The sequence below is a fragment of the Ricinus communis genome, chromosome 5, assembly GCF_019578655.1.
Source record: "Ricinus communis isolate WT05 ecotype wild-type chromosome 5, ASM1957865v1, whole genome shotgun sequence".
NCBI classification, from domain to species: Eukaryota; Viridiplantae; Streptophyta; class Magnoliopsida; order Malpighiales; family Euphorbiaceae; genus Ricinus; species Ricinus communis.
In genome coordinates, this window is record NC_063260.1 from 13,956,937 (window position 1) to 13,980,803 (window position 23,867).

Below are 23,867 nucleotides of genomic sequence, written 5' to 3' on the forward strand. Positions count from 1 at the left end.
AAAAATGCTGTGTCTTATAATGTTTTGTATAGAGGTCATTCTTTGTGGGTTCTGTAAGAAGTTTAAAGGGTCGAACTCCAGTATCTAATTTTATATCTATGTACTCTAACCATGTTTACTAGAGATGGAGGATGGAAAAGTGAAATAATTTTGAATTTTGAGCAAAATACAGTCCAGTTACATTTTTCTCCTATTTTGTATCTAGACCATATTAGCTTTAAAATTCAAATCACTCCATTTTTCCATCCTTTTATACAAATATAGCATAATGTGTTGTTGACTTAGTATTTTGGGTAAATCAGAATTACCTATTCTATCTCCTAATCTTTGTCATAGTTAACTTATAATTAACATTATTGTTTTGTTTTTTTGTCCTATAATTTTTTGTTTCTTTCTTTCGCTACTCTTAGTCGCTTCCTAGATTTACTAGAGGGTCCATTGAATTCTGAGAAATTACAAAGTAAAAGAATACTGCTGCATGTTCTTTGATTTAACGTGGAGTTTCAGTATCTATCACTGAAATTTTTTGAAATCTCAAACCCATTTAGTCTTAGAAGAAAAGAAAGATTATCTTAGGGTGAGTTTGTCAGGGGGGGAGAAGAAAAAGAAAGAAAAAGACTTGCTAAAAACAAGAAATCTGTAGCAGCATTAAATAGCAACCGAAATAATACATGAGCATTGACAATGAATAGAATCCTGATCATTTAAGAAACCCAAACGCAATGCCCCGCCAACCTCTCCTACTGAACCAAGAAGCTGCCTCTCCCAAACTTGAATTGCTTTACGCCAACTCTCTCTTCACTGACTCATATCATATATGCATATATATATATACATATTAATACAACATAGAGTATATTACTGAAAGAAAGAAAGAGAAAGATATGGGTGCTTCATGGAATTCAATTGCTCTCAAAATAACATACCAAATCCTTGGTTGGGTGGCCTTTGTTTCTTGGTCCATTAGTTTCTATCCACAAGTCATCTTGAATTTCCGGAGGAAAAGGTTATTATTCAGTACAATGCATTTCTTTAATTTGTTATTTGTTATTTATCATATAAAGTTTTAGGTTTTCTTGTTTTTGTGTTGTTGACAGCGTGGTGGGGTTAAACTTCGATTTTTTAGTGTTGAATCTGACCAAGCATTCCTCTTATTTGATATATAATGCTGCTCTTTACTTTAGCTCTGCTATTCAGAAACAGTATTTGGACAAGTATGGCCATAAACAGGTTTGCAATTTCTTCTTGTATTGAGTATGTAGTAGTTTTCAATTTTTGTTTTTGTTTTTCGTGAATTTAGAAAAATTGGGTTTGGATCAAAGTCCAAATTTGTGTATGTAAAAGTGGCAATAGCTAGTCCAAAATGTCCTTTTTCCTTTTTGGTTGTTGCAGATGATACCTGTAGCTGTAAATGATGTTGCCTTCTCAATACATGCTGTTCTGTTGACGGCAATTACACTCTTCCAAATTGCAATATATGAAGTAGGTGCTTTATTCCATAATTCTTAATATCATTATCTCGTTCTTTGTTCATGAAGAATGGCAGAGTAATGCCCCTGATTTCCATAATTACTTTTGAACAGCGAGGACGTCAAAAGGTCTCTAAAATTGCTATTGCAATCGTGTGTATTGTTTGGGTAGCTGCTGCAGCTTGCCTTTTTGTAGCTCTGCATCATCACTCGTGGCTATGGCTCATCTCTGTCTTCAGGTACGTGAGTTTCTCTTTTGCTTTCTCTAGATTCTAGCATCCAGTGTTTCTTTTGAGTAAGGCAAATTCTGCATATTAATGGCAGCTCAATTCAAGTTTGCATGACGGGCATCAAGTACATACCCCAGGTCAGAGTTGTTTGATTCAAGACAGAGGTGTATTAATATACTAACAAGAAATGTGGTAATTTCTTATGAAATTATAATTGTAATGGGTGTGAGATGCAGGCAATAATGAACTTCATGAGAAAAAGCACAGATGGATTTAGCATTGGCAACATTTTACTCGATTTTCTTGGAGGAGTGACAAATTATGCCCAGATGGCTGCACAATCTATAGATCAACGTATGTGATATTCTCTCCAACCAAACCGTATCTGGAACAAATATATGTTTCATACATGATGTTAATGTTAAATGGTCTTCTCCTTTTCCCCAGATTCTTGGGTGAATTTCTACGGCAACATAGGGAAGACACTGCTGTCTTTGGTATGTAGAATAACATTAAAACCAAATAATTTTGCCCGACGAGTCAAGGGTCTTCACATGATGCAATTTTGCAGGTGTCGATATTCTTTGACCTTCTTTTCATGTTTCAACATTATATCTTGTACCCTGCCAAGAAGAAGAAGGAGAATGCCTCCCCTGAAACGGAAAGAGACTCTGCAGCAGAGCCACCATCTTCCCAATTACAAAACGTGTGACACTTAACTGGCTTGGGTTGGGAGACACCATCATCAAGCATTTACAGATTTGTATAAATACAACTGTACATGCTCTGATGTGATCCTGTAATTAGAGGCTTTACATTTTACTTGAACACATAAATATGAAAATTCTTTTCCTTTCTCTGCGAGTATACATATACATATATATATATATATTTCCATTCTTTTCGTCATTTTAATGCTTAAATACAGAACCAAAACTAGTTTTAAAGATATCAGCTCTAAATTTTATTCTTACGGGAAGGCCCAAAACAGGAAAAGAGTCAAAAGGGGAAAGCCTCGCTCAAGAGTTTGATTCAATTTTTGTTGAGGATAATTTTTAAAGCATTAATACGTTGCTCTTTCCATCAAACTAACTACTCCAGTTTTACAAAGTATTATACTTTTTTTCTTAAAATATAAAATGGGGATTTTCCCATAAGTAAAGGAACATACATCATGGCCATGTTGCTGTCCCTCAAACTGTGTGATTGGGCAAAGATGAGAACTGTTTTATTCAATAAAATCATACCTTGAAAAACTGGACAAAAGATAGGATAGGTTTGTAAATGAATATTATACCTGGCCCCAATCCAAGGGGCACCACTGAACCTGCCCATGTCTCCGTCCTTATTCATCCCTGTAAATGGCGACAAATGCTGCCATTCCCCCTTGCTTTCAAGTTTGACTCCCTCCTCGCAATCACACCCAACCCAATCGTTTTACTGTTTTTAACTTTTTCTTTTCTTTTTTTTTATTAACATTAAAGCCACATAGACATTTTCCTTGATCCTATAATGTCAAAATACATATTTTAACCATTTAAATATTCTTAATTTTTAATTTTATATTTTATATTCTTTTAAGTATTTTCAACTTTTTTATTTAAATTAATATATTTAATATATAACTATTTATAAATAGGGCATATAAAATTAAATAAAAATATTAAATATTAAATAAAATATTCATTTAAGATAATTAAATGAACAAAATCTATAATACGTAAATAATTATTTTGACTTTTTATAGTCAATTATTAACTTTAATTTAGTACATGCATATTATAAAAGAAATTTAACTTTCTCATAAAAATATTTAATTGTGATTAGAAGAGAATAAATAAAATTGAATTCCTCATAATGTTATGTTCAATTATTAATTTCTTTTAGAAAAAACAGAAAATAGATGAATTATGATTAATAATAAGAAATTATAATTTCTGAATAACAAATCATGTAGTTTTTATTTTATAGATTAAAACAAATATCCGATCCGCTCAAGAAAAAAGAAAAAAAGAAAACCTGATAGGTGAACAGAGAACACGTGCAATATATCTAAAAGATGACCAACTAAACTTAACGGGTCCCACTCTGAGATTAACGGTAGATGAAATCACGAACTTGCGACGGGTTTTGGGAATCGAGAGTGGCACTGGGTACAAAATTAGAGAAGCTGTGTTCCTCCAGCGAAGTTGGAACAGAGAGAGAGAGACAGAGAGAGAGAGAGAGAGAGAGAGAGGGAGGGAAAGAGATGGCAAACTGGAATTCTGTTCCTCTGGAAATCACTTATGAAACCTTTGGATGGATCGCCTTCTTTTCATGGTCGATTAGTTTCTACCCTCAAGTCATCTTAAATTTTCGTCGCAGAAGGTCTTTTCTTTCCTTTCCAATTTTATTCTTTTCCCATTTCAATAATAATTCTTCAATTTCCTTGACACTGTTTCTTTTTGTGTTTTGGGTGATGTTCACAGTGTGGTAGGATTGAACTTTGACTTTGTGGTGTTGAATTTGACGAAGCACTCCTCTTATCTGATTTACAATGCTTCTCTTTACTTTAGCTCTGCTATACAGAAACAGTATTTTCAAAAATATGGCTATGGAGAGGTTAGTTTTTTATTTTTCATTTACCTTATGTAGTACATGGGTACTTTTTTTTTTTTTTTGGATATTTCCTGATAAAAATTATTGTATTTGGATTTGGTTTATTTTTACATTCAAAAGGGTGAAACTCTTTTTAGCTTTTGTTCATTTGGGTAGTGTTTTTTGAGCCTTTCACTTAGTTTGCTCTTACTTGGGTCCTATTAGTATTAGTTAATGGTTTTCTTGCTCACGTATTTATAGACGTTGAGAAGATATATAATTACCAACTTCTTTATTTAAAGAGCCTGTTTAGTTTTTTAATAAACTCTGAAATGGGTTTATCTTCGTTGTTTTGAATCGTTTTCAACTTATCAGGATCCCTAAATGCCGAATTTTATGGTTTTTTTTCATTTGTTTACTGTTTCTTTTAAGAAAACATTATTTGCGGAGTGCAGCGTATGTGAAACTTATTATAAATGCTTACATAAAGCACATTATACATTTTTATTGTTCTTCTGTATCAATACTTTCGTCATGCAGATTGCTATCTACCAAATTTGTTGATATCCAAATCCTGAAATTCAAGCCCTTTGAATGAACAAGGTTATTTTGAATTTGATTTCCTTAAAATGCACCGTCGTAATTTAAGGCCAATGCTTAGCAAAGTTGTGCTGGGGAATCACGTAGCAAATCTAGTATGGTTATGAATGAAAGGCGTAAATTTGAACTACTTTAATGAGTTTTATAAGAATGCTCATGTCTGGTGTTCATGAATACTCTACACTTAGAAAAAAGACAGTATTCTTTTTTTATTATATTCTTACTATTATTATCATTTGCTCCTGTTTGTTTCTTAACTTTTTTCCCCGTCTTATTACAGATGATACCTGTAGCTGCAAATGATGTTGCTTTTTCGACACATGCTGTCCTGTTGACAGCAATTACATTATTCCAAATTGCAATATATGATGTGAGTTGTTTTCTCATCCTTATTGGTTTATCGTTCTCCCTTATATCTTGTATACTGAAGCCTGATGCAATGACTTTTCATTTTTAACAGCGGGGAAATCAGAAGGTCTCTAAGCTTTCTATAGCAATTGTCTGTGCTGTGTGGTTAGTAGCAGCTATCTGCTTTTTTATAGCACTGCCTAGCCACTCCTGGTTGTGGCTGATCTCCATCTTCAAGTAAGCTGCTCTTTTGATTTCCAATTCAATGTGAAAGAGAAAATGTAATTGGGCATCTTCATAAAAAGGTTATAAATATGTGGGAGTTTGTAATCAATTATCAAATTTCATTTCCAGTCTCTAATAACCTGAATTCTGTTAATCCAAATATACTTTTACTTAAAAGGTAGACATAACTTTTGGCAATTAGATCATGTTTGAGAACACTATACTGTAGAGAGTGCTTTTGTGCATAATTCATGGTGAAGAAAGCTTCTTATTTCTCCCTAATGCTTCAAGAGATGCATCTTAAACTTGACAGTGGTTTCCTTTCTTTTTGCGTCTGTAACTATATTCCTTTACTGCACCTGTGAGACATGAATTTCCCTAAAATTTCTTCCTAATAAGAAGCTGTAGTACCTCAAGTTTATGACCTATTTAACGTTCTTATCTTCATCAATTTCTCATTTTGATTTTATCTTTTCTGTTACTGCCATTACTTCAGAGTTTATTTTTATACCTGCAAACAATTTGTTTAGGACCATACCTATTTTGTATTCCTTTTTACTCGTCTAACTATAAGCCAATGGATAGGAATTTAGAAAATGTCTAACTTCTCCATATATTTGTTGGCATCTTCCTCTTGCCACCAAAATAATTGAAATATATGGTGACTAGTATGGAATTCCTGATCTTGCCATTATACCCATAACAGGGTTGGTACTTTTGTTGGTTTTCCCCCAAATCGTTTTAAAATTCCAACTTCTTACCCATACCTTTTTGAGAAGTTTATTAAGACATGCATTTGCCCCCCTCTAAAATTTCTTCTTTTTATTTTTTGCATACATATTGCATACATCTCTCTTGGAAGTGTGTCCTAAACTTTTTATTTTATTAGTATTTATATATATTGATGCACAGATGCTGCAGAAGGACTGAAGTTTGGAGAGGCCTATTTTTACCTTACTTGGGGAGTAATTTATGATGGTCTAGCTAGTATGCTTAAGTTTAAATTAGTTTAATATTTTCTCGAACCTTCATTTGGCCACTTCAGCCATATGCCTTTAGATGCTTGTCCTTTAGGAACTAAATGAATGTTTATCTTTCTAGGCTCTATCCTAAAGGAAGTTAGCAAAGTGAAACTGAAATTTGGGCAAAATTGCTTCTTGTAGAGGAAGGTTTCCTGAATGTGATGGTGTAAAAGTTAAAAATTACTTCTCCTTGTTTGTAGAATTTCAACTCTCTTCAATTACTTCACTTTCATTATTTGCTTATTTAGTTTGTATTAAATACATGATGGGTCACTGGTGGAAATTTCTTTCTGATGTTGTATTATTGTTGTGCAGTTCAATACAAGTTTTCATGACAGTCATCAAGTATATTCCACAGGTCAGAAGAATTGCTGCCTTGCTGCTTCTTGCATTTCCTTAAAAAGTCCATTAGGGCCTAGGTTAAATTCTATCCATGTTGGTGCTGGTGGTGGTAATGAGAACCCATTGGACCTATTTGCAAGGGATGGGTTCAAACCAGTCTGCATACTTATCACCAAAATCTAACAGCACATGGCACAGGCTGAATGAACCAGCTATCTGTTTGAATCAGATGAAGGTCATGGTAGACTAGTTCCTTCTAATTGTAGCATAGTCAGGAGTTCTCTGTTTTATAGGACCCTTGCATGCATAAAATCATTGTCACTTATTTGCCTGTAAATTGTTCTGCTAATTGGTTTGCTAAAAGTGAAAATAATTTATTGTCGCTGAAGGACTTATCCTGTTTTAGTAATCAGAGAGAAGAAGTCAGTGTTTTCTGTGAACCTTTTGATCTAGGATACAGTATCATGAGGCTGGTTAACTAACTTCATTATAGTATGATGTAGCAGCTGAAAACTTGTTTATGATTGCTCTGAGATACAGGCGATATTTAACTTTATGAGAAAGAGCACTATTGGATTTAGCATTGAGAACATTTTGCTTGATTTTCTTGGAGGAGTGACAAATTATGCCCAGATGGCTGTGCAGTCTATAGACCAAAGTTTGTAATCTCTTACTGAATTAAATATTTTTGCAATTTGAAATGATGCTTCATGCATAATGTTAACTTAATCTCATTGTATTCACAGATTCTTGGGTGAACTTTTATGGCAACATAGGGAAGACATTGCTGTCTCTGGTACGCGACATATCTGTTGTTCTTCATAAATCATTTAATAATGATACTTAATAATCTGTGAAATTTTTGAATTGATACTCATAAATCTTATATCACTGTATTTTAATACTCTGGCCATAGTATATTTTGTTTGATTTATCTTTGTTGCTACATTTTTTTTCTAAAATATTGACAATCATTTTAACTCGCAGTATTCTTCTTTTCTACATTGGCTTGACCTTATAAATTTTGCAGGTCTCTGTATTCTTTGACCTTCTTTTCATGTGTCAACATTATATCTTATACCCTGAAAGGAAAGCGCATGCCTCTTCCAAGATCAGTAAAGAGGGCGCAGAGCCATTTATTAAGTCATCCGATGACTCGTCATCAGAAAATGTATAAGGCACAGCATGCATCATTATGTTAAGAAACATATAATTTGTATAAAGATAGTCAATCTAGATGCTGTTTTTATTTTCGGTTGTATTTGCTTATTGTATAATAACAATGCATCCTGAAGCATATCCTATTGTAAGTAATCACTGTAGAACTGTAAGAGCTACTTCTTCAAAAGCAATTGAAAGTGATTGTTTTACTTTAATATGATAAGTAGAGATGACGCCCGATATACAAATCCACAGTGCTCCACATTGCCCCGTGTTCACTGTTTGCTTTTGTTTTTTAAGCACAGTACTATAGCTTCTGCTGAAAAGATCCAACCGTCAGGACTCCACACGAGTCTAATCAGTAGAAAATGGTAAAGACAAACACAAATAATTACCTTTGAGAAAATAATACCTTAACCATGAAGGTCTCTAACATGTTCCAATATTGTTCCACCCAGTTGGATGGAGCTAAGTTAGCACAAAATAATACAAGAGAAAGAAGGAAAAGCCAATTTGCTTGTATTGCATGCTGCTATTGCCTAAATAATAAAATAATGAAGCTATGAGATATTTATTGTTATGTGTGAGTTGTCGATGCCTGTTAACTTGGTCAGCAAGTACTTGTCTATGTCCATCCAAAACATCTTGCTTAACAAGACTTCTCCAACCCAATCAAACTCTATATAAAGAAACCCAAAACAAACACCTTCCTCACCGCTTAAACCATTTTTTCTAGCCTACAGAAAAAGTTATCCACAATGAAGAGAGAAGGACGCCAACATGGTATGGTAAGAACCTGTAGAATCTTGCCATCTCCATGGAATCCAAGGCCTGATTCAAGATTCATCAACCGCTTTGACTCTCCACCCACCGCCGGATTATTCACCAAGGTCCTCCCGAGACCCACCAACCACTCCAAGTTCACAGGGAAGTGCGGCAAGCCAAGGTGTAACGGGTGTCATATGCACCCATCCTGCAAGTCTAAAGACAAAACTAAAGGTACCCAGAAGTTAAAGTCACACGATGTTTTGTCTAATTATAGGTTGATGTCTTGGCGGGTTGTTGATGGCAAACCTGGTTTGAACTTTTCTGGGTTTTCTGCCTCTCGTATTTTGGATCATATGGATGATGATGAGCGGTATGTTGATGACGATGATTATGAAGAAACTATTGCTGCTAATGTTGATGACGGCGATGATGATGATATTGATGATGGTGATGATACGAGTTACTGTGATGTGGGTTTCCTGTTGGATCAAGTTGAAGGAGATGAAGATTGGTGTTTGGTGGCAGAATTGTGAATCCGCTAATTGCTAATCTTAATCACCACTGCAACTATTGTTTTAATTATTATCTTAAATTAATCTACTTAATTACTGTCAAATGACTTCTATAATTTGTAATGTTGGTGATCCTTTGGAGGTTGAATTTTTCAATTGCTTCCTCACGACTCACATGTGTGTTAATTAATTCAATAAAGTATGTATGTGAATTTCAGCTCTACTTTGAATTAACTTATTTTATGCACTTTATTACATGGTTGCCCTTGTTTTTCTATTTTGTATGTGTTTTCGCATATTACATTTCATTTTCTCATCTCACGGTATTTATGAATAAAAAATTAACAAATTAGGAATGAAAAGACTAGTAATCAGTAATAATAATATCTTGCAATCCTTTCTTCATCAATAGCGAAAAAATAAAATTAAATAACGTTCATTCTGAATTTATATATAAATAGTAATATATAACACAAAGAAATTTAAATTAAATTAAATTATAAAACCTTATAATTGCACAATATCATTACTTAACTTGAAGGCGTTTATTTATTTATTCCATGCAAATATTTAAAGGCTTCAAAAGAAATATTTCAGCACCTCTAAAATTAAAATATGAAAAAGGCCAAGTAAACAAAAAAGATCACATGAAATGCACGCGAGTCTTAGCTACAGGAAAACGCCGTTCAGTCTGGTCCACTAGACGTACGATTGTCCAGTTTCCTTTACCCGTAATCCCTTTTTTCTGTAACCGAACACCCGATAACAAACCCTACAATTCTTCCGATTACTTCCTGTTATCGCATATAAAGTTTTACCCGCCATTTCTCCACTCTCACAAAATCAAATCTTGTCCGTTAATTACCCGCCAAATCATCACAAATTTTGTATCCCTGCACCACCAGACCTTTCTTCATCTTCTGATGAGTTTACATTGATAAAGATTGAATCTTTTGTTCTATGAGTGTATGATTTTGGCACTTTTTCTAATCATCTTTATGTTGAATTTAATGTCTGCTGAATTGGGTATGCTTAAAATTTTATGTACTCTGATTTGATTTAAAAGCTTATATCTTTTGGTAGTCTTAACTTGTTAGATTTGGGCATTATTCTTATGTTTTGTGTTTTCTTTAAAATTGTAATAGATCAATGGGTAGTTGTGAACTTGGTAATACATCAAGTTATGTACAGAAAGAGGTTCTAGAGGATAAACTCCAAGCCTCACCTGCGGTGGAAACTACCGTGGAGCAAGATCATCAGGTTGTCGAGAGTGACCTTGATTTCCAGAGCTCTGAAGATGGTTCTTGTAATGATGGGAGCGGAGTGGAAGTTGATGGTGGCAGCTCTGACAGTCCGAAATACTCATCTGTTAACATCTGTGGTCAGAGCCTACCAGAGGCTGATGTTGAGTTAAAAAATGAGGAAGAAGAGACATATGTTGCGCCTAAAGTTGGTATGGAGTTCGAAACAGAAGATCATGCATATAAGTGTTACAGTAGGTATGCTGTCCTCCAAGGTTTTAGTATTAGGAAAGATTTTGTAAATAAAAGTAGGCTAAATGGCGATGTAGTGTCCAGAAGATACACTTGTTACAAGCAAGGTTATCGTCCCGCCAATCATATCGCGAAGGTGAGGAAACCCCGCCAGGAAACAAGAACTGGTTGTTTGGCTCAAATGACCATTGCACGGCAACCCAATGGGAAGTTCCGCGTTACCCGTTTTGTAACACAACACAATCATGAGTTTCTGGCTCCATCTACAGCTCACATGTTACCATCACAAAAGAGGTTGACTTTTGCTCAAGCAGTTGAAGCTGACTTGGCTAAAGGCTTTGTGATGGATGGGGTACCAAAACTTGGGATGGGTTTTGAGTCTGAAGATCATGCATATGAATTTTACAATGCATATGCTGGGCAAGTAGGCTTTAGTGTTCGAAAAGATTATGTGAATAGGAGTAAGATAGATGGTGCTGTGGCATCTAGGAGGTTTACTTGTTTTAGAGAAGGTTTTCGGCAGAAAGACAAGCGGGATTTGAATGTGAAGAGACCTCGTAAGGAAACAAGAATCGGATGTACAGCTCAACTTGTCATTTCTCGTCAACCAGATAGTAAATATCGGGTCACACATTTTGAAAAAAAGCACAATCATGAGCTTGTTGCGGTATGCAAGGTCCGCACTTTACGTTCACAGAAGAGATTAGCCACAGCTCAAGTTGAAGGAAATGAAGTAGATGTACACAGCAGGAGCTTATGATGTCTATGGAAATCAACCAGTCAATTGCAACAGTAAACTAATTTTCAGACGTATGAGAGATATTAAAGAGGGAGAAGCAGAAAGGATGCGGCAATATCTTTATAATAAGCAACTGAAAATCCCATCTTTCTTCTTTTTATGCAACTTCATGTGGAAAATCGGATAACCAACATATTTTGGGCTGAACGCAAAAATGTTGGACTATAATGACTTCGGATATGTGGTCTGCTTTGATACAACTTACAGAATGTACAAAGATTGCACGCCATTCTTAGCATAGCATTCATAGGGGTGAATCATCATACGCAAATGGTGGCCTTCAGTGCTGTCTTTTTATATGATGAAACTGTTGAATCTTACAAGTGGCTCTTTCGAACTTTCATAGAGGCAATGTCTGGACATAGGCCCAGGACAATCCTCACAGATCAATATTCTGTAATTGCTGAAGCAATTGCTTCAGTGTTATCTGAGATACAGCACCGATTATGTGTATGGCATATATACCAACATGCACTTAAACAGCTGAACCACATGTTTGTGAGCCCTGATTCATTTGTAACTGATTTAAGCAGTTGACTTTTTGAGTATGAACCTTTCATTGATGCATGGAAGGGGGTGTTGGATGCATATGGTCTCTGGGAAAATGAATGGTTGAATTTGAAGTTTAAAGAAAGAGAGAAATGGGCTGTAGCATATGGAAGGCACGTTTTTTCAGCAGACATTAGAAGTGTGCAACTTCCTGAAGGTTTTACTGCAAGCTTGAGGAGATATCTGAATTTTGATATGGATGTGCTTTCATTTTTCAAGCATCTTGGGAAGATGTTGAATGATTGGCACTACAAAGAGTTGGAAGCTAATTATGATATGAGTCAGCAATTGCCAAGGCTAACAGCAGATGTGATTCTCTTGAAGCAAGCAAGTAATGCATACACTCCGAAGATAGTTGAACTGTTCCAGCAAGAATATGAAACCTCTTTGAATATTCTCATTAACCAGTATTCTAAGAGTGGATCATTGTAAACATATATGGTCAGCCGCAAGAGTATAAAGTAACTTTCAGCTCATCCGAAGAGACAGTTGCCTGTAACTGTATGAAATTTGAGTTTATGGGAGTTTTATGCAGTCATGCCTTGAAAGTTCTCGACTATAGGAACATCCATCTTGAAGAGGTGGACCAGGGATATAAGGGTTTGAGATTTATTTTTTTTTTATGTAAACCCACCATAATTGCTTGACACTGGCCAACAATAAGATCTCTGACCCGATCCTCTTAGCTACTTGCTTATGGCTACTAATATCAAGAAAACTGCTGTAGATAGAAAGCAGCCTGATTGATATGATATTAATACCGTACACCATCCAGAATAATTATTATTTGTATTATGAAGCATGAGAGAATAAAAAATTCATCAATTTTGATGAATTTCCATCCCTTACCCGTTTCACTTTGTGTAAATAGGTCATTGGTTGTTGCCGACTGATGCATTTCCCCTCAATATCTACTGAGTGTAAGGCCAGAATAATCAATTGCTAAAATGAGCGCTTATAGATTGGAAAGCTTTTCGGTTCAGGTACTTTATGTTTTGGTCTTCAAAGTTGCTGCATTGCTTCCTGCAACCTCTTAGCTGATTCCCTAGTTTTTTCCTCACAAGTCTGCATGTCTTTATATAATAGTTGATAGCAATATGCAGATGCCAATTTCTAGCGTGTATTCTTTCTACAAACTCAAATGGTACATTTATCCAATCAATGTCTAGGATACAAATTAGCTTTACACTATCCTAGGCCTTTTAAATAATGGTTAGAAAAGAGCACATCTGCAAACATGTCTAGATTTGCATGATTGGTTGTCAGCAGTCTCTTTCGCTTGCAAATCAATTTTGCCATGCAGCCCTAATGGTTAACTTGCGAAGGTCACTCACTCTTGAGAATCTCATAATCAAGACTTTTAAGACCAAAAATTCACTCATTCTTGTTGAATATTTGGAGAAGTATTTTCATGAGTAATCGATTTGAGTCGTGAAGCTAGAGAACGAGGGTTGTCAATTTTCTTTCCTATGATTTGCTTGGTGCCATTGTTCTTGTGAGAAGGTTGAGCAGTGGTCTGTACCATGCTACGGATGGGTGTGCTTCCTTTGTTTGGTGACTCGGGTTGTGTCAATGGAACCTATGAGCAAAGCCAGGGGAAACAGAAGAAATGAAAATTGAATCTTACTAAGAAAAATGAAAATATGTGTGCATATAGATGTCCAGAAGATACCTTCTCTATGTGATGCTTTGTTGTTGTCCTATCTTTATAAAATTTAGGCAGCGGCCTGGCCTTGAAGCAAAGGGTTTGGCGCAGTTTTTTAATTTCTGTTTCTGCCTTCTCCTGCTCAAAATAATAATGATGTTATAAGAAAATGAGTCATGAATTAGTTAGGACTAAGTATTGGTGTCATAGCTCTGTGTTTGCTGATGAGCTAAAATGTTATCTGGTCAAGTAATGATGTCAAGCAACATCACTCTAATCTGACAGCATCTCTGATCTTGACTAAAATAGATTAATAATTCTGAACATAACTAGGATATTTAAAAATTGCTAGTAACAAGCTCAAAATGCATGCTTGACAATGCTATATTTACCTTTAGTGTTGCTTGCAGCTGAACCTTTTCTTTCTGATTGGCATTAAATTTCTCTTCAAGCCTCTGAAGGTAGAAGAAGAAAATGTTAAAACATGAGAAATACAAGAATCATATAACGAAATATATCATAGGCTATGAAACGCATTAAGAAAACAATATTAATGTGCTTCGTGCCTCCTTTCTTCGTGCAGCTCTTTCTTCAGTCCTGAGGTTGAATGGCGTTGATAAATTTGGAGACTGAGATTTGTTTCTGCAGGCACTTACAAACTTTGAGCAACTGTCGTGAAAAAACAATTATCAGAAAAAACTCAAAATCCTTTCCAATAAATTTTCTTGTGCAATATGATTTGTGAATACCGCTGACTTAACTTCGGAAATCTCAAAACAGCTAAGAACTAAGAATTAGGCATGGTCAAAGGGTCAGTTCAAACCGCGAATTAGATCCAAACTCGGAACTGGCCCATGAACCGGTCCGGAACTTTAAGGGGAAAAGACCGTTTAAGGTTCAGCTTCCTGTTGAACCTTAATCAGCCTTAAACCTGAACCGATGCTCCAGAACATCCCAACCCATATGAATTTAAATTTATGGATAAATTTGATCCACTTATATAAAAAAATAATGATTGCATGCAAAAGTATTAATTTCTAATTGGGTTTTTTATTTTATTTTTTGAAAAGGAGTTGATTTCAATCTTAATATATCATACAAAATTAAATTTTAATTATGGTTCCATAAAAAAATTAAATTAAAAATCATAATTCTTAACTTTCATAAAACATATAATTATTATATATGTCTAAAATCTTACTCCGTCGGCAGGAAATGCCATTTTGAGCGAACTGTTTTGTTTGCAGATGCTGAGGGGTGAAGAGGTGTTGTTGCCCTGCAATTTATACATGACAGATAGTTGGTTAGAAAAAAATTAGAAAATTGGAAGCTTTCTTCTTATCAAACTTGACAAGACTGCATACCTTCTGTTTTCTGACTGAGGAGTGGCTAGAGGATGTTTAGATTCTTTAAGCATAGATGCCTGCAGTTCAAAGATTAATCACTTTTTAATTCGCATAATTATTAGCTGTTCAGTTGGAATTGTAAAATAAAAAATCGTCAGGGAAGGGAAATAGGCACCGTGGTGGGAGTCCTTAGAGGTGTTGAGCAATCTTTTGATACTTTATAACTAGAACTAACTCTAGAATTATCAATCTTCCTGATAATTCTTGATGTTATTTTATTAATTTCCCTGACAGGAGTGAAATTCATTGACTTGTGAGTAGATCTTGGAGTTGCTTTCTTTCTATCCTTGGATTCTATAGGATACTTTTTGCTGATTGGCGTTGCATTGTTTTCTTTTCTGGCATGAAATGGAGATGCTGCAGGTTTGGCTGGTGAACATGGCAGCTTTGATGCTCGACCAGAAATCAATGAGGAAGAAACTGCAGCTTTCTTCTTGCTCATTGGCACCGGATTGTCTTCCTTAGAGATGAAATCCTGCGAAAGTGGCAATGTTAGCGGCGGAATGTCATTTGAATTCTATTTTTCCACGAAGAATCATTATCATATTGCTAGTACCTTTAATAAGGGTTTCTCCATTAGTTTTGTTCCACTAAGCTCAGTTTCTTTAACCTCCTCCTCTTTGTCAGCAACACCAATCTGGGTTAAAAGTTCAACCTTTAAACAATCTTCCACAGCAGCTTGTTTTTCTGTCGATGGATCAACTTCTTCAACCTTACGACTTTGAGAAATTTCAATTTCGGCATGCAGGTTAGGTCCATTGTCATTAGCAACAAGCCCTGCCTCAGGTTTATCAAGATCCAATTTTGCATCTTGGGTTACACTATCTTGAACTTCACTTTTTTGTTCAGGCTGAGGCACTTGGTTATTAGCAGTAACATTTGCTTGCTCAAGCAAAGCTGCAGCCTTTCTTGCAGCAAGATTCTTGTAATGTGCTTCAAAGAAAGCTTTCTTCTGAGCAACCGATCCAGGACGAGAGAATCTCTCAGCCTCTTCCACATATCGGTTGTGAGAGAAGGATGACCATTTCTCCCAAGCTAAAGATTCTGACATGAACCTTCCAAAGGAGATGGACTGTCCAAGAGTATGAATAGGGTTGTCCTGTAACATGAAGTTTCAATTTATTCATTTACTAAGTCAAATAGATACACTAATAAAGTCCTAATTATCTAAAGATTGACATTAATTCATCTCCGAACTAGTTGGAGCTAAAATGTGAGTTATTATGATGTAAAACACTTTACACATAACACATTTTGCAGTAGCGAAAGGAAAGAGATTGGCAACTCTAGACAATCAAAAGTGCAGAAGCCAAAGAACCCATTACGAATAATAGGGAATTAATAGGTCCCAAGTGATATGATAGTTAGAAAGACAAAAGAAAGAAGTGGAAAAATGAAAAGAATCAAGAACTGAACTGACCTCATTGGACTGATTAGGAATGCCAGCAGCATAAGAGAAAGGTTGTTGTTGCATGAGACAAGTTGGTTCCCCCATGAGTTTTTGGTAAACTCTTCCAAAACTTTTGAGCTCCTTCTTTGGCCTTGTTCTATATTCTTGTATATAGGGCTATTATTGTGCAAATGATGATAACATTGTTGTCTTGTGTTGTGTTGTGGTCGGAATTTGAATTTAAATTTCGAACGGTAAGAAAGGCATTGGTCATTGGGTCCATGCCGTGGAAAGGCAGGCAATATAAATTATATATGATGAGAGATAAGAAGGAAAAAAAGAAAAAAGAAAAAAGAAAAAAAGCTGAAGGTGACCTTTTCCTATGTCTGAATGTGGGGTCTTGAAGCATTCTTCTTTAATGGAGTAAAGCTGCAATCTTTTTAACCTTTTAGTGGGGACCCACATTGTTGAAATCCCTTTTTCAATTTGAATTTGAAAGAAGAACAAATAGGCTCAAGGATCTAGGCTCCGTGTGCAATATATATGCAAGGAACAGAGAAACAATTTTGCTGTTCTCAGACACAATTTTCTGTAAATCTGGAAAATATATACTGCAGCTGAATAATGTTTTTTTTTGTAAATGATGTCAAGCTGCAAGCATGCAAGTGTTTGTCTATTACGCCTAATACTGGATTTTGCTTAGACTTTTCCCTTTCTTTTAAAATAAAAAATTGTATACATTATTCTTTGTTAGACTTATTAATGCTAACAAGAAAAAAATAAAGTCAAATCCTAAAAAATTAAAATTATTGATTTTAATAAAATAGACGAAAAATATAAAAATGCTTTTGGACTTATTATAAAAATACAAATCATTTTTCTTCGTTTTGCCAATAAAATAATACTCCCAAATCATTTTAAAGAGAAAAATTCACAGCATCTAAATATGCTAAAGTTGGAGAATTTTTAGAGAAATAATAACTGGTTTTATTTCTTGATTAAATGGAAGAAAGAGCCCTTCAAATCTGGAATTCTTTTATGGAGATGAACTATAAAGTTATCTCTTCTTTAAAGATATTATAGATACCATATCTTAGAAGCTCAAAGAAAAGAAAAAAAAAAAAAAGTGGTCACTTTTTTATTGCTAGTGCCTTGGCATGCCGTAAGGCATATTGCTGACAGGTTTCTTGAGCCAAGGTGGTTGTATTTCAAGGTATTATTTGTATTGCTTCAGAAATAGACTTAATACTTGTGATAGATTGAAAATGTTGCAAAGCCTACTCTCCGATCGCCAATAGAGATAATTGGCATTCCAGGGACACCAGCAGAAGTATTATTTGTCAAAGCAGGAGGACTGCATTTCTGGACTCCATCTGCTTCATCTTGGCAGGAAAGACATGGTGCCATTTTCCAGCAACTTTGTTTAAGTGTAGTTTGATTTTTTCTTTTTCTTTTTCTCTCTAGCATTAAAATTATAAATTTGACTTTATTTTTGTAAAACAACAGATCTAGTTCAGGGTCTAGTAACAGGGTTTTGTTCAATTCTTAGAGCTGTTCAAGTTAAGAAATTTGCACGACTGCTCAGTAGTCCATTTTCTCCTTTTTGCTTGCTGACCAAAAAAAAAAAAAAGTGACAACATTTTACTGTTCCTTGGAGACACTCCTTTTTAACATGTATTTGATTTAAGTGTTCATATGAACTTCTTTACGTCACTGGCATTATTTATTGTTCATTTTTCTCTGATTAGACACTTTATTACATAAAATATGTGTTCATGCACTTAAATAACAAAATTCATGTACTAAAAATGTGGTTATCCCTATTTGATTTTTATATTTCATTTTATGTAATCTAAGGATACATATTAGTTTATTTTACCTTTTCACTTTTCACATTAAAATTTCATAAATTACCTTACAAACAAAATTAAATATTAAACAAATTCAATCATGAAGTTTATTTAGCTAGGCTTGATTACGACGAGTTCAAAATCGAAATTAAATTAAAATTGGACCAATCGATCCAAATCAAAACTAATTAAATTTAAAATTCAACTAGAAATAAAACCATATAATTGATTCAAGGCTGACGGTTCCGATTCTAACCTATGAAAAAATAATTCTTTATAAATTTTCATTATATACATAACAATTTATTTATCATCTCTCTTTAGACTTACTCTCTATAATTATTTATTATTTATAATTTTTTTTATTTATCTAGTAAATCTTTCTACTTTATTTATTATATCTCTCTAAAAATTATTATATCTTTTTTGAACTATTTTTAATTTTTTTCATACAGATTTTTTAACAACTTGTTTAATTAATATTTTTCATATATTTTAGCTTTTATATTATTACATAAATTTTTCTTAATACTGTTAAAAATGGCCGGAATCAAAACTATAAATCGAAATAAACCGGTTCCAAACTGGCCAAAAACTGTCTAAAGGATAGTTTCGAGACAAGTTTAGGTGAGAAATACATAGCGGATGACTATTTTGTAGCTGTGGCCCACGAGGCCTCCAAAGAAAAAAGAAATCTTAGTGTGTCTATACGTCAGGTCGTTTATATATGCAAAAAGTCGTTATAATTGCGGGGAACATGTTGTCTCCAATCGGATAAACCCTACTACTAACAAAAATTGGAACCAAAACCCTAAAAAAGATCAGAATATTAATTGCGAAGGACTTGTACAAAGAAGAAGAAGCTAGTCATGGACACAAAGAAGAAAAAGATGAAAAGGGAACGCGAAGAAGAAGAAGCAAAAGAAACAAAAAACAACAATCCAGAAATGTTCGCATCATGCTCTTTCCTCAATCTTGGCCTCCATCCTACCCTCTGTGACCAGCTTCGAGGTCTTTCTATATCTAATCTATCAACTTTACCTATTTGTAATTTGAATTATTCATTTTGTTCGAAATGGTAATTCATTTTATGTGTATACAGAGAGAATGGGTTTTGAAGCTCCGACAACAGTTCAAGCTCAAGCTATTCCTGTTGTTCTCTCTGGCCGTCATGTGTATCCTTAACTTTTTATGATTAGTTTTTCTTTTTTCTTGTTATGGCTTCTGGGTGTTTACTCTTGTTGTTGTTTGTAGGTGAGTTTTCTAGTTTTTAGCTTCTGGTTGCACAAAAATAATGCTTCCTTTGTTTCTTTTATTTCACTAGTATTTTTTTTCTGTAACTGTTTTATTATTGTCGTTTTTGTTGCTTAAAACTGATTCCTGTTGTTTCTTCTTTAATGTGAAAATTACATAGACTTGTTAATGCTGCTACTGGCACAGGAAAAACTGTGGCCTATTTAGCCCCAATTATCCATCACTTGCAGAGTTACAGTCCGAGAATCGAGCGCGCTCATGGAACTTTTGGTATGTCGCCAATCTTCTGAGTTTGCATTAATGGCACTAAATTTGAATGTGAAAGGGATTAATTTTGAACTGGATATTTATTATAATTTGTGTTAATTCCAGGTTATATGTTAGTGATCATCTCGATTTACATGTAATTAATTACTTGGTGACAGCGTTGGTCCTTGTACCAACGCGTGAGCTGTGCTTACAGGTTTATGAGATTCTGCAAGGACTGTTACATCGTTTTCATTGGATTGTTCCGGGTTATATCATGGGTGGGGAGAGCAGGTCAAAGGAGAAAGCTAGACTGCGCAAAGGTAGGAAAATTTTAATTTCTTATGTCAACATCTCTTTGGCTCTGAGTTGTATTTTTTGCAAGTTAGCAAAGGTAGGAATCTTGTAATTTCTTATGACATCATCTCTTTGGATCTGAGAACTTTTGCAAGTTTGGTATTTCTTGAATGTTGATAGACCTGAATACTTGGGTTGTTGGTTCAAACTCACAAGCTATGTAATACCTTTTTCTGTAAAGTTGATTACTTTTACCTTGTCCACAAAAATTATAGTATGATTATGTGCACAAGACACAGTTCATTTTTCCTTTGTGCTGTGGATAATGCTTTAAAGATAATGATGGCCCATTAATTTAAATTGGTTTTTGATTTATACTGTTTTTCCCTTTTGAATGAATCAGAGTGTAGTAGTTGTCAGTCCCAATTATTCTCATTTTCGGAGCACTTTGTATCTTAAAAATGATTTTACTTAATTACACCCATTGACATTAAATTAAAAGCTTGATGCAAAACCTTCCTGCACATTAACCTCAACATTGGCACCTTTTTCTTTTTTTATGTTGAGCAAGTAATGAGCGTTGTATTTCTCTCATTGCAGGTATATCTATTCTTGTTGCAACTCCTGGGCGCCTTTTAGATCACTTAAAAAACACATCATCATTCTCGCACACAAATTTACGGTGGATAATCTTTGATGAAGCAGATAGGTAGGAATCACAATATGAAATCACATCACCATCTTTTGCACAAGATATATAGTACTATACTATTGTTAAACCTAAGAGATAATTTCTTTTTCAGAATTTTGGAGCTAGGATTTGGAAAGGAAATAGAGGATATACTGGATCTTTTGGGCTCTAGGCTAACTAGGTCTGTTGGCAAGGGAAATCGAGATTCAAGCATCTCCAATTATCAGAGGCAAAATCTGCTACTATCTGCTACACTAAATGAAAAAGTAAACCATCTTGCTAACATTAGTCTAGAAAATCCAGTAATGATTGGTCTTGATGACGAGAAGATGCAACCAGAACCATTACTTGAACATACTAAATCTTTAAAATCTGATGCTGATGATGAACTAGAACATCCCAGCAAAGTACTAAAACCTTCAACTGGAGATTTTAAAGTTCCAGTACAGTTGGTTCAGAAATATGTGAAAGGTATGTAGAGCTCGTCTTTGAGTTCATGTCACAATGATGGAATTGGAGAATCCCTGATTGAGTTTTTGTGCAGTTCCCTGTGGTTCACGGCTTGCAACACTTCTTTCCATTCTAAAACACCTTTTCGAGAAACGAGCTTCCCAAAAGGTAAGGTCATATTTCAAATTTTTAACCGTGCACTTATTATATATGTTGTCTTTGCTTTATTTTTGGCATACCATCACAGCTTTGAGTTTGTGTATATTGGCATATCTTAAAGCTGCAGTCTTTTTCACCATCAATTTTATCCCTCTAAATATTGTATTAGGGCCTGTTGGCATGGATTAATATTAACTCCTTAGAATACTTGATCTTAATTTAAATAAGGCAAAGTTCTTACAAGTATAACCTAATGCAAACAATCTAGCTGATAAGGTCACACACTGAATGTCAGTGTGACCTTCGCTATAGCTGTTGGAATTCTATAGGCAGTGAATTCTCTTGGAACTTTAATCACCCTTTTTGTCTCAAGTGTCAGCTTTATTTTTTTTTTCTAAGCTTTGACTTCTGTGTTTGTTTTCTAGAATAATTCCTGTGTCTTATACTCTCAAAATGCACAATTCTTCCCCTGAATAGCCTGTGCTTGGAGTTGTGGTATTTTTATCTATTACCTAATGCACTGTTTATATTTAATTCTCTAAACCGGCCTTTGTTGTCAAGTTCACTCACTCGCTCAATTTACAGATTGTGGTGTTCTTTTCAACATGTGATGCAGTAGATTTTCACTATTCTTTGTTAAGTGAGTTCCGCTTCTCATGCACTTCACAATCAGAAGCAGAAGCTGCAGAGATGTTCTTGAGATGCAAAACTTTTCGATTGCATGGAAATATGAAGCAGGAAGATCGGAGAGACACATTCCAAGCCTTCAAAAGTGATAAATTGGCTCTTCTTCTGTCCACAGATGTTGCTGCTAGAGGCTTGGATCTTCCAAAAGTTACATGGATTATACAGTATGATACTCCAGGAGAAGCTACTGAATATGTTCACAGGTTTCGAGGACTCTTTCTGCTGTATTCTGTTTTGCATATTTTTCTCTTATTCACATTGTTGTATGTGTAATCAGATGTGTAGGGACACAACATAATCTTGTTAAGATTGCAGGCTCAGTTAACCTATGATCATGATGTTGCAGGGTTGGTAGGACTGCACGGATGGGTGAGAAGGGAGATTCTTTGCTATTTCTACAACCAGTTGAGGTGGATTATCTTCAAGAGCTGCAGAAACACGGTGTGTCACTGACAGAGTATCCCATCCTCAAAATGTTGGATAGTTTTTCCTTTTATGAGCAAATGCACCGTAACAAGAAGTTTGTTTCTTTGGAATCGCATCCTTGGCTGTTATCTCTGCAGAAGGCTCTTGAATCATTTATTGCAGCACAGGTTTGAATTTCCCATATTATTTTCTATTCTTTTTTTTGTTGTGTGTGTTGGGGGGGGGGGGGTGGGTGGGGTTGGTTGGTGGTGGGGGCTATTTGGGGGTAATTTTGGTACTTATTTCCTGCATGTTATATCAGGGAACTTTTGGCCTTCATATATTCTTTCTAGTTGGATGTGCTGAAGTTTACACTCCTTTGATCCGTGTATTTTACCCCCACTATTATTGCACAGTTTATATGTTTTCCCAAAAGTTGTCTTTACAAATAATTCTTTTCATTTGGAAGTTCATTAAATAGCCAGTATCAACCTATGTAGTTTGACCAAGTTAAATTAGATACTGTCCAGATTGAAACCTATTTGCTTCAACATCAATTTTATTTTCTTCTTCACATGCTTCACATTGATATGCTACTTTTCTTATCTTTCCACAGCCTAAGATGAATAAACTGGCCCAGAATGCATTTCTCTCTTGGGTCCGTGCATACACCGCCCACCGGGGAGAGCTGAAAAGAATTTTTATGGTGCAGAAACTTCACTTGGGGCATGTTGCCAAAAGCTTTGCCTTGAAGCAGCAACCATCTGTAGTTGGTAAAGCATTCCAGAAACAATCGAAGAAGAGGAAGAGGGAACAGAAGCCAAAGGGCCTGTCGAAAAGGAGGAAGATCACCAATAAAAGATGAATGCAAAATGTGAAGAAACTAATGTTTGGATGTGGCAGTTCGATAGTCAGATGCTGATTTTGGTGCAAACTAGATGAAACAATGGAAGAGGACAATTGTACAGCATCCTTTTTGGTTCCTTTGCAGCGGACCACTTTTAAATCTTATGGATAGAGGCCATTGTTGATCATTTTTTACTCCACACATATAAGACAAATAATTAGTTGTTAATTGAGATCATGTATTTAAGTAATTATAGTTTAATACATACAGATTACTATTGTATTCTTCTAATTTCAAACAGCTACAATGATATCAATTTTGTCTGAGCAAACACAAGATTTCTCGAAGTTCTTGGGTTCTCTAAAGGTGGTTTGGGTTCTCTAAGCCATTGGTAGAGTGGAATCTTCTTCTGATATCGTTACAGAGTCACCTTGAGATCGTAAAA

At 34.9% G+C, this 23,867-nt stretch overlaps 6 protein-coding genes across 10 annotated transcripts; 5 read left to right on the forward strand and 1 right to left on the reverse strand.

Moving 5' to 3' along the window:
• Positions 1–352: 352 nt before the first annotated feature.
• On the forward strand, positions 353–2,608 carry LOC8260323 (cystinosin homolog). Of its 2 annotated transcripts, none has more exons than XM_048373788.1 (8): positions 353–1,006; positions 1,185–1,230; positions 1,393–1,482; positions 1,584–1,708; positions 1,794–1,836; positions 1,936–2,053; positions 2,147–2,196; positions 2,271–2,608. In XM_048373788.1, exons 1-8 carry the CDS (start codon positions 885–887, stop codon positions 2,409–2,411), a joined length of 735 nt encoding a protein of 244 aa, XP_048229745.1. In that variant the 5' UTR covers positions 353–884; the 3' UTR covers positions 2,412–2,608. The 2 variants fall into 2 exon arrangements, with proteins under 2 accessions (XP_048229745.1, XP_015579519.2); XM_015724033.3 differs by having other exon boundaries at positions 360–1,006; positions 1,098–1,230.
• A 1,032-nt stretch (positions 2,609–3,640) lies between these two features.
• LOC107261864 (cystinosin homolog) lies at positions 3,641–8,189 on the forward strand. The gene is made up of 8 exons (XM_015724015.3): positions 3,641–4,066; positions 4,168–4,300; positions 5,157–5,246; positions 5,337–5,461; positions 6,787–6,829; positions 7,354–7,471; positions 7,560–7,609; positions 7,844–8,189. Exons 1-8 carry the CDS (start codon positions 3,804–3,806, stop codon positions 7,988–7,990), a joined length of 969 nt encoding a protein of 322 aa, XP_015579501.2. The 5' UTR covers positions 3,641–3,803; the 3' UTR covers positions 7,991–8,189.
• A 448-nt stretch (positions 8,190–8,637) lies between these two features.
• LOC8260322 lies at positions 8,638–9,477 on the forward strand. Its single transcript, XM_002526892.4, has one exon. It carries the CDS (start codon positions 8,733–8,735, stop codon positions 9,273–9,275), a length of 543 nt encoding a protein of 180 aa, XP_002526938.1. The 5' UTR covers positions 8,638–8,732; the 3' UTR covers positions 9,276–9,477.
• Positions 9,478–9,858: 381 nt separating this feature from the next.
• On the forward strand, positions 9,859–12,887 carry LOC8260321 (protein FAR1-RELATED SEQUENCE 7). Of its 2 annotated transcripts, none has more exons than XM_048374208.1 (2): positions 9,859–10,220; positions 10,400–12,887. In XM_048374208.1, the coding sequence occupies exon 2, from the start codon at positions 10,404–10,406 to the stop codon at positions 11,505–11,507; it is 1,104 nt and encodes a 367-aa protein (XP_048230165.1). In that variant the 5' UTR covers positions 9,859–10,220; positions 10,400–10,403; the 3' UTR covers positions 11,508–12,887. The 2 variants fall into 2 exon arrangements, with proteins under 2 accessions (XP_048230165.1, XP_015579506.2); XM_015724020.3 differs by having other exon boundaries at positions 9,860–10,280.
• A 320-nt stretch (positions 12,888–13,207) lies between these two features.
• On the reverse strand, positions 13,208–16,895 carry LOC8260320 (protein WVD2-like 7). Of its 2 annotated transcripts, none has more exons than XM_025158727.2 (9): positions 16,567–16,895; positions 15,703–16,245; positions 15,262–15,621; positions 15,105–15,163; positions 14,942–15,016; positions 14,307–14,382; positions 14,133–14,195; positions 13,768–13,878; positions 13,208–13,674 (listed from the first exon to the last, which is right to left on the reverse strand). In XM_025158727.2, the coding sequence occupies exons 1-9, from the start codon at positions 16,639–16,641 to the stop codon at positions 13,474–13,476; spliced, it is 1,563 nt and encodes a 520-aa protein (XP_025014495.1). In that variant the 5' UTR covers positions 16,642–16,895; the 3' UTR covers positions 13,208–13,473. The 2 variants fall into 2 exon arrangements, with proteins under 2 accessions (XP_025014495.1, XP_015579522.1); XM_015724036.3 differs by having other exon boundaries at positions 13,210–13,674; positions 14,307–14,409; positions 16,567–16,892.
• A 2,225-nt stretch (positions 16,896–19,120) lies between these two features.
• On the forward strand, positions 19,121–23,769 carry LOC8260319 (DEAD-box ATP-dependent RNA helicase 17). 2 transcript variants are annotated; one of them, XM_002526889.3, is made up of 10 exons: positions 19,121–19,397; positions 19,489–19,561; positions 19,801–19,910; positions 20,066–20,209; positions 20,784–20,892; positions 20,987–21,345; positions 21,419–21,492; positions 22,069–22,373; positions 22,517–22,763; positions 23,192–23,769. In XM_002526889.3, exons 1-10 carry the CDS (start codon positions 19,256–19,258, stop codon positions 23,438–23,440), a joined length of 1,812 nt encoding a protein of 603 aa, XP_002526935.1. In that variant the 5' UTR covers positions 19,121–19,255; the 3' UTR covers positions 23,441–23,769. The 2 variants fall into 2 exon arrangements, with proteins under 2 accessions (XP_002526935.1, XP_015579521.1); XM_015724035.1 differs by lacking the exon at positions 19,121–19,397 and having other exon boundaries at positions 20,104–20,209.
• The last annotated feature ends 98 nt before the right edge of the window (positions 23,770–23,867 follow it).